Source organism: Lissotriton vulgaris, chromosome 4_1 (assembly GCF_964263255.1).
Source record: "Lissotriton vulgaris chromosome 4_1, aLisVul1.2, whole genome shotgun sequence".
Classification (NCBI taxonomy): Eukaryota; Metazoa; Chordata; class Amphibia; order Caudata; family Salamandridae; genus Lissotriton; species Lissotriton vulgaris.
In genome coordinates, this window is record NC_141691.1 from 1604615898 (window position 1) to 1604631030 (window position 15133).

The window sequence follows — 15133 nt, forward strand, 5'->3', positions numbered from 1 at the left end:
GAGAATCGGAATAAACCCATGTTACGCGAATAATGGAGCCCGAAATCAAATAAGTTGTAATGGGATCTGCACGTGCACTTTAGGCACTACCTGTAATATTATACACATTTTATTAGATTGTTTGTGGTTTTTAGATTTACGAAAGGAGATTTTACGTCCGATTTTTCAAAATTATAATATTACAAATAGGATGCAAGCTGCTAAATTGTTGATGGAAATGGAGAACTTAGATATAGCCTGTGCCTTGGGGAAATATATGAAAAAAGTTAAGGTATTCCTCAGCAGCACAGAGTAAGATCCAATAATTTAAGTCCTTGACATCAAATAAATGTGAAACAATTAGTGATTAAAATAGTGCTGTATGATTAAGAAGATGTTGTATAGATATGAATTAAGTGTTTTATTTAAATTAATTGTGATAACATTCCGATTTTAAAAATGATAGCTAAAGTATACGTAGATTAAGATGTAATATGTTTATCGATACCGCCGTGCTATGTATTTACTGTTGTTTTTATGTTCCCTGTTTTAGTAAGATAAGAGGTAAATTGTACATTTATGGTTGTAACAAACCAAATAAAGTTTGTTTTGACTTGACTTGACTCCCTTCCTTTACAGATCCGTAGCTTGAACAACTACTTCGCATTTTGGAAGGCAATCAAAACACCTCTTTTTCCTATGTTGTAGGCCTTAGTCTTACTAGCGGCCCCGTTCTTTTTCTGCTGTCAGCACTGGGATGCCTCTTTGTGGGGAAGCTGTGCTTTACAAATTTTCATAACATCCTAACATTAAAAGCAGCAGAAGCTACTCTCATGCTGGTGAAAAAAGCCTTTGCCTTACCTTTTAAGGGCCCCTTTGCTTTTTGACAGCAAGCTATAATATAAGAGACTATAAATGAAGCTACGGTCTCATTGGTTGTAGACAAACAAGGGTGAAATGCACATTTTTTACTTATGAATGTCTTTTGTCTTGTCTAAATAATAGTCCAAGGGTCTCTTAACATATAAAGTGTGGAACTCTTTCTGCAGGATTTGTCAAATTGTAGACGAAAGTCAGTATCCAAATGGTCTGATTACTATGGGCAGCTCACATGGATGGGCGGAAAAGAGGATGGAGTTCTTAGAAGTACTAACAATAGTGGAATATCAACTAAGGCTCATCTGTGCTTGTGTGGTAGAGTTCTAGGGTTTGGGATTTTCTGCCTTTTGTTGGATGTAGATTTTCAGAATCTCATGCTTTGTAGTTGGTATCTAGCTAGGAACCAGATCATTAATGAAATAGCTGTATCTTCTACTGATGATTCAGATGTCTTAGTTATGTACCTATGGCTAATGAAGTGATATCTAGTAGTCACTGAGAAGTTCTAAATTAGAAAGTTGATCATTAAACCTGTGCTTTACATTCATTGGTTTAATTTGTAATTCTTAGTTCATTATTATTGAATTTTGCTCGTCTAGCGCAGTGATTGTTATTGGTTGGGGGATAAAGCTGCTGTGATAGAAGGAGCATTGTTTTAGCACCATCTCCGCCATTAGAGATGCACTCCAGATGTACGAGCAAAGTAGTTTAGAGAGTACATCAGAGTATATTTGCGTGTGGTAGAAACTGCTTTGCCCTTGCAGATATATGCGAGTAGCTCATCCTGGTCACAGTGTTTGCCTGTTTAGTTGTTTATGTAGGGCATCTTGTTGATCCCTCTATGTACGAGTCCTTGAGCAAATTGAATTCTACCTGGTGATTTTTTTGTCAGCATCTAATAAGAACCTAAATTGTATTTTATCATATTCTAATAGCATTTATATATGTAATGTTATGTCGATTTGTATGGCGCAACTTATCACCCGTGAGGGTATCTAGGCGCTGAAGCAGGAATGTAGGTCAGACGGAACTCCTAGTTGAAAAGCCAGGTCTTCAGTTTCTTGCTGAAGTGGAGTAGCGAAGGGACGGTCCTGTTGTGTTGCGAGAGTTCATTCCTGGTCTTTGGGGGCGATGTAGGAGAAGGAGCGACCTCCTGACTTGCTTTTGCCGATGCTGGGGACAAGTGCATGGGCAAGTGAGGCTGAGCGTAGCCGTCTGGTTGGTAGATTGTAGACCTTCGTTGATACGCAGGTCGGTGTAGTGGAGGATTTTGTAGGCGTGGGCGAACAGCTTGATTTGCCATTGTTTCTGGATGGGTAGCCAGTGTAGTTCTGTGAGGTAGGAAGTGATGTGAAAGCTTCTGGGGATGTCTGGGATGAGTCTGGCAGTGGTGTTTTGTATGGCCTGGATTTTTCGAGTGAGCTGGTTTGAGATGCCGATGTAGAGCCTGCTTCTGTAGTCCAGTCTGCTGGTTATGAGGGCCTGGGTGACAGTGTGTCGTGTGTGTCTGTCTGTGTCTGTGTGTGTGTGTGTGTGTGTCGTGTGTCGTGTGTCGTGTGTCGTGTGTCGTGTGTCGTGTGTCGTGTGTCGTGTGTCGTGTGTCGTGTGTCGTGTGTGTGTGTGTGTGTGTGTGTGTGTGTGTGTGTGTGTGTGTCGTGTGTCGTGTGTCGTGTGTCGTGTGTCGTGTGTCGTGTGTCGTGTGTCGTGTGTCGTGTGTCGTGTGTCGTGTGTCGTGTGTCGTGTGTCGTGTGTCGTGTGTCGTGTGTCGTGTGTCGTGTGTGTGTGTGTGTGTGTGTGTGTGTGTGTGTGTGTGTGTGTGTGTGTGTGTGTGTGTGTGTGTGTGTGTGTGTGTGTGTGTGTGTGTGTGTGTGTGTGTGTGTGTGTGTGTGTGTGTGTGTGTGTGTGTGTGTGTGTGTGTGTGTGTGTGTGTGTGTGTGTGTGTGTGTGTGTGTGTGTGTGTGTGTGTGTGTGTGTGTGTGTGTGTGTGTGTGTGTGTGTGTGTGTGTGTGTGTGTGTGTGTGTGTGTGTGTGTGTGTGTAGCCATTTGAAAAGAATATTTTGAGAATGAGAAAGCAGGATGGGGTCACTGCATTCAACTGTTTGTTCATTCTAAGGTTGTCTTCTAAGATACACCAAGGTTTCTGGCGTGGTCTGTGGGCAATAGGGTCCCAGTTCTGTTGGCTACCAGGAGGAGACCCATAGGGAGCTCATGTTTCCAGAGATTATTATCTCAGTTTTGTCCATTTTGAGTTTGAGGCATGTATGCCTCATCTTGTTGGCCATGTTGATCATGCAGTAGGTGAAGTTAGTCCTGATGGTGGTGTTCTCATTGATGAGGGAGAGGATGAGCTGTGTGTCATTGGCGTAGGAGACAATGTTGATGTCATGGGCTCTTATGATGTGGGCGAGGGGTGCCAAGTGCACGTTGAAAAAGGTCCGGTTGATTGAGGTTCTCTGGGGGACTCCACAAATGGGCTTCTTTGGTTCTGAGGTGTATGTGGGAGTCTAACTTGTTGTGTTCTGTCAGAGAGGAAAACCCCTTTTTACTCATCCAAAAGCCTCCTCCTACTGCTATGACCTAAAAAAAAATCTGTCCCACTTCTATCCCTCCACTATCCTTTTAAATCAAAATAACAGACTAACATGTTTACTTCTCAAATTCCATATTCCACTATACTAATTCACCACTAATCCTTTATGGGTTCCAGAGTAGCATGCTACTCACCAATAAAGCGTTTCAACACCCCATCAGGGTTACAAGCGGTATATAAATGCAAACCTTTTTCCCTTTCTACCCCTCACCAAACCTTCTCAATGCAAGTAACTGACTTTCATATCCACCACTCGAATTAATTTCATGTTTAACCATACTAATTCAACACTAATCCTTTTGGGTTCCAGAGTAGCTCGCTACTTGCCAAAAAAGCGCTTCAAAACTCCATCAGGGGTAGCAAGCTCTATATAAATACAAACCTCTTTCTCTCTTCTATCCCGCCACCTACCCTTCTCTATCCAAATAACTGAATAGCATATCCACCACTCACAATACTTCATATTTCACTATACTAATTTTCAGCACTAATCCTTTTTGGGTTCCGGAGTAGCGTGCTACTTGCCAGAAAAGCGCTTCAGCACCCATCGGGGGTAACAGGTGCTATATGAATGCAAACCTTTCTTCTCCTTCTATCCCTCCGCTATACGTCTCACTCCAAATAACTGACTAATATCCACCACTCAAATAACTTTCATATTTCACCATACTAATTGACCACTAATCGTTTATGGGTTTCCGGAGTAGCGTGCCTCAACACCCCATCAAGGCTAAAAAGCGCTATATAAATACACAACTTTTTCCCTCTTCTATCCTTCTGCTATCCTTCCGAACGTCTCACTCCAAATAACTGACTAACTATCCACCACTTAAAATGTACTTGCATGTTTCACTATACTAATTCAACACTAATCCTCTATGGGTCCCGGAGTAAAATGCTACTTGCCAAAAAAGAGCTTCAACACCTCATCAGGGGTAGTAAGCAATATACAAATGCAATTACAATACAATATGTTGAAACCGTGTCAAGCTCCCTGGCACTCTTTGTCAATTAGAAAGTTACTTTAAAAAAATAATAAATACAGGAGATCTGAGGCATGCTTAAGTTGAAAGGGGAACTCATTAACCGAAGACAAACCATTATTCCTTTTCCAAAGAAGGAGCAGGTGCTTATCTTGAGGAAAACCCTTCTTAAAAAACCATCAATAATCATAATAATGAACAAGCATTTGCAATGAAATAGGTCTTGCATTTGGGTGAGTTTAAGCTATTGGCATTGTAAACGAGAATGACTTATTTATTTTGTTTAAAATAAAATTAAAATAAATGGCAATGTCATTTACAATGTTAATAGCTCAAAATCATGTAAATGCGAGACCTGTTGCATTGCAAATGCTTGTCAAAGTTAGCAACAGACCAGGAGGAAATTACAGAGCCATCACTACTACAGACAAGTTTGATTAATATTTCCATTCCACTTACCAGCCCTCCCCCATCAGGCTCCAAACTATTGCAAAATATATTTATCTGTTTTCTCTCATGCCTTAAACGGGTGCTCTACTTTCGTCCACCTAATGCACCTTTCTGGACTATTTGGGATGCTTTAGGAGGCTGTACAACTTCAGCCAATCTAATTCTCCCGATTGACAAACTTATACTTACCAAACTCTCACGGTAAACAATAATTTTAAGGTAGTATCATAACATACAGCCTTTCTAACATAAAAGGGCATTGCCTGGAAAGCACACTCTAAGGCACACCTCTATTCCTACTGGACAGTGGACACTATGCCAAATTGATGGCAATGACAAAGAGAATTGCACATTCTAAACCCAACGGCTAAACCCTCTCACCTCCCACACAAAACACATTACTCATTAGACCTTAGCCCCACCAGTTTCAATGTATTCGTAATGTCCTCAGTTACAGCCTATGAGATTTCTCAGCAAACTAACCCTGCAATCTCTCCACTTCACACTTGCAAGCTAAATTTTTCTTCAGAAAAATTAAAACATGGCTCCACAAACTCCAGTTGGTTTTCGCAAATAGAACAATTATCAATCAAAACTGTCATTACTTAGAAAAACATGCCTAAATTAAAATCCAGCATTGCATCGTTAGAGCAACCCTGATCGCTTACAAGTTTTGTTCTCAACCAAAGATTTCCTTTTGAGTAGAATAACTAATGCCACTAACAAAGCAAACAATTCTGCCCGGACGCAGACGAATAGTGCATGCTCTTGCAAATAATTCTATCCCTTTCAAATGATGTTATATCTCCGTCACAGGGTAAAGAGTGTACAGAAAAGCGGGGTAACTTCTTGCGCCATCACTTTCACGCCCTGTCTTACTCAGACTCGTCAAATGTTAACCTAATATGATGTGCAATAGAAATGAATACGTTAAATTAAACATGGGAACGTGAGTATTTGCACACTCTTGTACCTGCCCAAACGCGCATAAACACAAGCATACGACAAACACATAAGCAGGCACCGAGAAACACAGACATGCATCAACAAACCAAAGTACGCCCCTAGCTTCCTGCGTTGCCCAGTGCCACAATTCCTGTGAATATGCCCATTAAAGACTGATATCCGCGACAAGACAGACTGAGCCTGAACACGCTCTCTGTTGCCTCTTGTTTGTAACCGCAGGGCGGTGCCTCCTCCGTCCTACAAACACCCACAACCTCGAATTCCCACACACACGATGGCTTATCTAACACGTATATTATGCAGGTACGGTACAGACATACATTAACTAAACACCACTAAAGCACACTTCCACACACAAAGCAACGCACATCCACATACACGCACACACAAACCACAATTGCAGGGAAACTACGTTACTGATACCTCAAGTTGGCATTGTAGAGTTAAAAGTGATCACAACGTAGCCAGGACAACTGAAAATGCTCAATGGAAGAATAGTTGCGCCTGTTTCGCGGACAGAGAGAAAACTAGAGCCCCTGCTTGTTTCTGAGAAGTGCAGGTGCTTTGCGAATGAGAAGCAATAAGGGGACTGTAGAGGGAAGGGACAGGGTGGGTATGGTTAAACAAGCGAAGGAATAGAATGCCTGCTGTGCTAGTGTTTCCATAGTGTTTACCCGTATATTTATGCTGCCTCAAAGCGCTGTGTGGAACAGGAGAGGCCAGGGAGGGAGGGATGAAATCAGACAGGAAAAGTGGAGTTTGTACTGGGCCTCAGACCCCGTATCAGCAGGAAGTTCGAAGGCCGAGGGAAAGAAACATGCTCATCTGCATGGCTTCCATGCTTCAAAGGTCCCTGCATAGAGACCGTTTCACATGAAGCCGTGTAAGACGAGCCGCTGCCAGTAATCTGAGCATTCGGGGGAAGATGGTGTGCACTGGGAGACGTACCAAGCTGTACAAATGATAACCCGATCCCGGCCATGGATCAGGAGTCAGACCCTTAACCCCTTCCACACTCATGACGAGCTGGGCTCGTCATGGTGTAGCCTCCTCGTACACTGATGACGAGCCCAGCTCGTCATAAAACAATGAAAAATAGCAATTCCCAGCACAGGAGGGGAATTGCCTTAGCAGCCATGGAGTTAAAGGAAAGGTATGAAAAAAGGCATTGGCAAACTCAGCAAGTGAAGTAGGCGCCTGCTCAAATATTAAGCATGGCCCCCTGTTGCAGTGGAAAGTAACAATGAAAAATACGGTAAAGAGTGCTGTGGGTCACAGGAGTCCCACATGTTCAATGGCCGCAGGGAGGACAAGGAGCTGATGCTTCTGGGCCTGGACAAATACAGCATGGAAAGGGGGGAAGAGGGCGGGGTGAAAGTACAGCAGCTGCTGAACGCAAGCCAGGATTTAAAGGAGCAGGCACCATTAAGTTGATTAAACACCAGACGCATACGAAAACAAATATAATTAAATAAATAACAAAAATACAAATTAGTGTGTATAAAATTGCATCATGATGAGCGCCGTGCTGATTATGCAAAACTAACAGCGTAGCGCTCGTGAGAGCTCTGTACAGATGCATGCTGGGCATCAAAATAAAAAAATAAAGTTTCCCTGGGACACAATTGAAACGTGAAAGCGACGAAAACTGATGTTAGGCAGTGCTGCTTCCTGAATAAACTTAAGGGACTTATCTCATCAACAGCCAACCGTAAGCCTGCTAAGAAGAGCAATTCCACAGTTAACAAATGACAAGCGGCAGGAGTAAGTACCAGGCAGTTTGCCCCGATACAGATTACTTGGTCTCGGAGAGACAGTGCATGCGCACTGCCTAGCCGAGACCTAAAAAGAGAGGCTCGAGAAAGACTCTTGATATGCCACATAGCAGCCAAACATACTTTTATAGTTGAAAATTAGAGGACAGTTGTATCCAGATTTATTTATTTATTTATTTATTTATTTACTGGCATTTTTTAGAGCGCAACCAAATACCCGTGGGTGTCTCGGCGCTAGACTGCAGTAATGTCTATCCTAGGAAGTAGATACGGTGGGCTGAGGATGTGAATTACTGGTCAAATAACCAGGTTTTTAGTTGTTTCCTGAACTGCAGGAGTGATGTGCTGGCTTTGACATGATAAGGGAGGGAATTCCAGATCTTAGAAGCTGCAGCAGGAAAGCGACGGTCGCCCCAAGTAGCTGTTCTGCTGCGTGGGATGATTAGTTGATTGAGTGTGGAGGAGCGGAGTGTTCTGACTGGATTGTAGGGTTTTAGTTGATCTTTAAGGAAACGAGGCCCCTGGTCCTGCATTACTTTGTACACTATACACATGGCTTTAAACTTTATCCTGTTTTGGATAGACAGCCAGTGATAGGTTCTCAGAGTGTCTGAGATGGGGGTGAATTTGGGTTTTTTGGATAGCAGGCGTGCAGCCGCGTTTTGTACAGTCTGTAGTTTTTTGGTGACTCTTTTTTGTGCATTTAGAAGGAGGCCGTTGCAATAATCAAGGGAGGTAAGTACCAGTGATGTAACCAGGGTCTTAGCGGCCGTGTCAGGTAGAAAAGGTAAGATTTTTCTGATCATCCTGAGTTTGTAATGGGCCGTAGAGGCTACCTTGTTAGCATGGGCCATAAAGTTGAGTTGGTCATCAAACATGACTCCCAGATTTCTGGTCTTGGAGGCGGGACAAGGTGGGGTGCCAAAAGTTGATGGCCACCAGGCTATGGGCCAAGATGGTGAGAGCTTGCCAAAGATGACCACCTCCGTTTTGTCGGAGTTTAGCTTTAGGCAGTTACCTGCCATCCATTCACCTATCGCCGTCATACCAGCTTGGAACCGTTCGGCCACCTCTTGACCATCAGATAAAGAAGGTAAGGACCATAAGGTAAACCTATTCATTTTTAGCAAGTCCTCATGTCAACCTGCTGACTGTCCAGTGCTCACTGTGCCACTGGATTTCAAGCAAGCCTGGCTGATGAGGGGTGATACCCTGTAACCGGTCCAAGGATGCTTGTTTTCGGACCAAGGAGGTCCTGAGCTCGACAGATCCCATGGGGAGCAGGGTCAAGAATGATTTGCCCATGGCTGTGTCCAAACTGGGGTGGCGTGGTGAACAAAGAAAGTATGTATTTAACCAGATATGTGCAAGCGGGTGAATGTTTGATTTGTTCATTCTGTCCATCATCTGTTCTTTTTGCTTTTGTCACCCTAAATGGGAAGGGTATACCCAGATGTGGGTCCTGTCCTCACTGTGCCACTGGATCTAAGCTAGCTTGGCTGATGAAGGGTGATACAGTGAAACAAGGACGCTTGTTTCCGGTCCAAGAAAAACCTGGCCTGGCAGTTTGGGCTGGACTGTTCCCATGGGGAGCAGGATCAAAACGGATTTGCACATGGCTGTGTTCAAACTGAGGTTGAATGGTGAGCAAAAAAACGATGGATTAAATCCAGAACAGTGACTCGGGGCAAATGTGTGATTTGTTCAGCATTCAGTCCATCATCTGTTCTTTTTGCACCAAACAATATAGGCAGAATCCCTTCCAGAAGCCAACTTGTATTTTGAGGCCTGACAGTTAAATTCAATGATTAAAGTCTTGAATGGAGATCCTTCAAGACATCCTAGAGAGAACAGAAGTCTCTGGTATAGTGGTATCGACTGGCAAAGCAGGTCAGGATCCAACACCTGAAACGGAAAGCCTGACGCAAGGAAGACCACTATCATATTACACTCTGAGTTTGCCAGTTCATTCTGAAATTAAAGAGACTGTGAAAAAGCATGAATAAATACCTTTAACCACTCTAAGAAAAGGCTGTTCCCGCTAGATCAGGCCTCAGATGACAAGTATGTTTAATCTTAGTAGCAAAGATGCAAATATTTAGAAAACCCTAGGTTTCCAGGATGTTAGAATGCACTCTTTTGAGAACCTATTAGTCTTCTTGTAGTGGCTGGCAGCGCAGCTCATCCATTTTCCAATTCAAGTCTTCAAATGTGTACAATGATACGGATGTGCTATGAAGTTGCCAAATGCTAGTTTGCTTGAATTTCTTTTTTTTTAAAATCCTGCTCGTTTATATAACAGTTATGGTGGTGTTGGTTGGCAACAGCACAGAGTTGGAAAAAACACACAATGGAAAAATACCAAAATGAAGTTTCTGTGGTCCCAGAGAAAATAACTGCTTCAAAACAATACATTTGCAGACCTGAACTCCCCATAGTTGCAGATTGCTTTAAGGCTGGATGTTTGATGCCGCTGTCTCGGGACGTATTGTTCAGTGATGATTTTAGTTTTAAATGCAGTCATTGGTGTTGTTGACCTATCTAAACTGGACAGTTGACCTGCAACTCTAGTCTCAATTCTGAATCTGAAGATAGTGGTTATATATTGAGGAACTGAGGGAATGGGTTAAGTCTAATAGTGAGTCTTAATAGACCTGGCTATGTATGAAGCCCAAAATAATACTGGCGATTTTCAGTGATATTTCCAGACTCAACAACTAAGTACAATGCACAACATGTGAAACAAGTCTACATTTGAAGTACAGACTAAATATCCATGGTGGAATGTTTGGCGGAGAAGAAAAAGTGACTTACCTGTAGTAAAAATCTTTCTGCTGGATAATAGATCTACCTGCAGATTCCTTACCTGTAGAATTATCCTAGGGGGTCAGCCTGGATACAGAAATTTCAAACTCCGATACGAGATGCTAGCTTCAGGCTGATGCCGAAAGGGACAGCAGATGACGTTTTTAGGCCATATAGCGCCCACATCAGTGCAACAATGTCAGTTACCAGCAATTTTTCCCCCAAACTTTTGATGTGCAAGCGGATGCACTGGCGTCGAAATTAGGTAGTGCAGTACCAAAGTTGAATTGGGACCTTATTAACTTACACTCTAACACGTCCATCAAATGGGAAGGGGGGATAGGAATGGTGAAGATCTTGCAGTTAGAGAATGTATCCACCACATATCACAGATAAGTAACTTTTTCTTTTGATAGATACTTCTCCCTGCTGATTCCTCACCTGTAGAATACATTTCAAAGTTGGGTTCTTCGCAGGAGGAGGGCTGACTAATGGTTAAATGAAAAAGTTCTGCAGAATTGATTTGGCAAAAACGGCCATCCCTATGCGTTTCAGAATCCAAGGCAGTAATGCTTTTCAAAGGTGTACAGGTATTACCACATAAATGCCACGCAGATCTCCGCAATAGGAACACCTTTGGTGAGGGCAGAGGCTGAGGATTTCACCCTGGTGGAATGAGCCCTGATACCTCCCGGTAGCTCTTTCTTGGTCAAAGAGTAGCACATTTTGGAGGATGATCCATCTGGACAAGGTCCACTTCTGAACTGCTTTGCCTTGCTTTGAACAGCAGTAGTTAACAAAGGGCTGATCATCCAGTTATATATCCTTGGTGCTGTCTAGGGAAAAGCTGACCGCCTGCAGAGGACTCAACCTCTGAAGCTGCTTCTCCTGCTTTGTGGAGTGGGGCAGGAGGACAAAGTCAGTATGTATATGAACTAGCCTATGTGAAAAAGAGTGACCACTTTAGGAAGATGTACAGCCATTGCTGGAAACACCAATTTGTCTGGAAAAATTAGGTGAATGGCGGATGGGAACTCAAGGCCTTTAATTCTAGCCAAAGTGATTGCCAACAAAATCACTATCTTGAGGGTTAAATCCGTAATTGACAACTATAAAGGGACTCAAACAGAAACCCCATCAATAACATCAACACAAGATTAAGGTCCCATTGGGGCACAACAAAAAAAGTTGCTTGATACAAATGAGTCAACCCCTTCAGAAAATGCATCACAATATGGTATGTGAACCTTGAATGCTGGTCTGGGAGACCGAGGAATGCAAACAATGCAGACAAATACTGCTTTAAAGTGCAGTGTCTCTGAGATAGAGAGAGTTCAAAATTTGCAAACACCATGCAGGAAGAGGGTTTAGCCTGTTGCCTGCACAGCATGAAACATTGCTGTCCCATCTCCCTGGGAAAAAAATCCTGATTTTGTGTAGGGATGGCATGCTGATAGGATTAAGTTGACCACCTCCTGTGGCAACTGAAAGGAGCTCAAATGTCGCCACTAAAAATCCAGACATGAAGGGGGAGGCCTCGGAAATTGAGGTACAACAATATTCACCACAACGGGGAGAGAATGTCTGGTCTGAGGCAGCTTGAGAGGGAGATCCAAGAAGCATCGAAGGTCTGCATACCACACCCTCCCTGGTCAAGCAAGGACAATTAGAATGACTTGGGTGAATCTTCCTCAGAACTCGAGGAATCAGGGGTATGGAGGAATTGCTTTCTGTACCCAAAAGTTCCACCTCAACTAAAACTTGTTACCCAAGGCTTCCCATAATGGAAACTAGATGGCACAGGACTGCTGGCACTGAGCATTCTCTGAGAAGGCATACAAGTCCACCTTAGGGGTGCCCCACTGACCGAAGATGCCCTGGTCTACTCCTGCAGGAGTGGACACTCTTAATCCACACAATAATGTTGGCTTAGGCTGTGGGCTCTGACCATACTAGGTTATTGGTTAGTAACCAGATCCCTCTAGCGGTATGCCAAAAAGCACAGCCTTAACGTCTGTAGGCAAAGGAGATGAGACCCTACTTGCCCTTTCTTGTTCTCGCACCGCATCACTATTAGGTTGTCCATCAAGATCTTGAGAGATATGGAGAAGGTTAATATGGAGCACCTTCTCCTTTGGAAGCAAAAGGCCTCTGATCGCCAGTTCTTCCAGATAAGCACCCCTACCCTAGAGTGGAGGTATCTGTCACTACTGTGGCATGGTCAGAGATGGTCTGAAGGACATCCCAAGATGCAGGTTCATCTCATTTCCCCACAAACCACAACCGCTACAGTGCCAGGTGAAATTATGATGGAGTTCGACAATCTCCTCAGAGCTGGAACAAATGGTGCCAGCCCCTGGTAAACAGAGGTTGCTGGAGACCCAAAGATCGGGCTGTGGCCTTGCTCGCCTTGAAACGTTCTAACACAGAATCAAGCTTCTCCTCAACCAGTCATGCTCTGCTGCTGAAGGGGAGATCCATCAAGTTGGCCTACCAAATCCATGGAGAAGTCAGAGGTTCGAAGCCAAGCGAGACGCCTTAGAGACAAAGGTATTCACAACCATGCCACTGAACAGTGTCCAGACTGGATTTGATAATTTGGTAGGATTCATTTTGCACATTCGTCACAACCTCCTGGAAGAAGGGTCTCATATCTTGGGGATGAGAAGCTGGGCCATGTCCGATAACAAATTGGTACATAGCACCAGGAGACAGGCTGCATTGAGGGACTTAAGCGCCATACTGCCATCTGAAAGGTTTTCTTCCCTCAAGCTTTCAGCCGTTTTGAATGTGTCAGATGGAGCAGAAGGGAAGGTGCACCCAAATCCATAGATGCAGGATGCTTGTATGACCAGGCTTTCTGGCAACAGGTGTGGGGATAAGAAAGAATCTCCTGGTTTTAGTGCCATGCCACCAGACTGTTGACCACTGATGCAGAGCTGGGCTTCTTCCAGGCTGCCATCACGGGATCAAGCAAGGCATTGTTAAAAGGGTAGAAAGGGTTTTGATGTGGTTGCGGCTGGGAGTAGTACGTCTGTGATAATATTCTTCTAAACAACCAGCCTTGGAAGCTTCAGCTCTTGTACCTCTGCAGCTTTTTTGACCACGTGGTGGAAGGACATCAATTCCTAGGTAGAAGGTCCTGTTGAAATTCCATCTATATTTCCAGGAAAGTGTCCAATCAAGTGGCCGATGATAGGCCTGCTAATGCCCACCAACATAGGGAAAGATTTAGAGGATCAGAATCCTATCTAAGATGGTCATGGAGGAGGGCGGCACGAGGTGGAGGGTTGCGGCGTCGTGTAGCAGAATACTGATAAAAACAGATGGAGGAGCCAGGACCGGTTCTAGGGGAGCAGAGCCAAATGGTGCAGGTGTTGGAGCCAAAAACATAAACATATGTAAGCCGCAAGGTACCATAATCCAGAGGAGGCGCCGCCTGTGGTGTTGTGACTCTCGCAAAGATGCTATACATAATTTCATTCTAGGAACATGCAACATTTGCATCTTTGCTTTCAGTTTTCAAAAGCTTTTTTAGGGCAGGTGCTTGTAGTCTAAAGTGCTTTGGTATGGCTGAATTGTTTCAGTCTTAAAGAAACAAATTGTTGCCTCTTCTATAGGTGTTTTCTTTAGTTGAATATTTTTCAGATTATGAAAATAATTATTTTAAGTGCTGTACTGAGATCCAGCACAGGTGTAGAAATATTTTACTGTTTAAGAATATGAAAGAGAAACTGGTTGATTGAGAACTTACCTTTTATTTTTACATTGTTCCTAAAGAGAGTGCAGAGTCTAATGAAGCATTATAGGTAGATCTATAACGGAAAAAGCAAGTAATACTTAGATGTTTATAATGGAAACACATCAGTAAAACTTACCTGCTCTGGCTGGTGAAAGAGGTTTGATCTATGGGCAACATGCTTTCAGGCCAAGGAGCGGTTTGGTTAGGAGGGGCCTGCTGTTGACTGTACTGCGGTCCGATATTCATCTCCAGCTCTGATTGTCCTAAACAGCAAAATAATGTAAAATCTCATGTTTTGAAAGAACTTGGTATGGCCTAAAAATTACTTAGTATTAGTTCATACACAGTACTGAACAGTAGGATTGTAGGTAAATAAAACTTGGAATGGACTTTTCACAGTGAAACCAACTCATTTATGATAATGTCAAGAATGTCAATTATTTGCAAATGAGATTAGCTACACATGCTTTACGAAGAAATTCTTAGCTTATAATAAAAAAAGAACAAAAGTTACTTACCTGTAAACTGTGCTCCAGTATTGGTGTCTTTCATAGATTCACATGCTTGAATCATTCCCAGTCATCGGAGTGGGAATCCCACGGTACATAAAAATAGCAATAAATATGCATAAAATAATCATATCATAGGTAAATTAGAACCAGGAAGTAAAATAGCTAGAAGGTAATAGGAAACAATCTTCCACTTTCATGACTCGTCCAAGTCATTACATGTAGTCCAAACTACAGCCAATCAGACGACAGCACCCTCCAGAATGTTCTCCCCAGAGGCTCAGGCTCTCAGATTTTCCAGCACGAGTGTGATTGAAGAGTAAAAGAGCCTCTGAGGGGAGGTGGGTGGATTGCATGTGAATCTATGAAAGACACCAATACTGGAGAACCACAGTTTTCAGGTAAGCAACTTTTGTTCTCAAGTATTGGGGTATCTTTTATAGATTCACATGCT

At 43.2% G+C, this 15133-nt stretch overlaps 1 protein-coding gene across 3 annotated transcripts in view; it reads right to left on the bottom strand.

Annotated features, from left to right (window-relative positions):
• Positions 1-15133, bottom strand: part of NCOA2 (nuclear receptor coactivator 2) — a 768019-nt gene that overhangs the window by 270333 nt on the left and 482553 nt on the right. For all 3 annotated transcript variants that reach the window (XM_086965858.1, XM_086965859.1, XM_086965857.1), the window contains exon 14: positions 14307-14433. In XM_086965858.1, coding sequence (XP_086821984.1) covers positions 14307-14433 — 127 coding nt within the window. The remainder of the gene's footprint in view (positions 1-14306; positions 14434-15133) is intronic.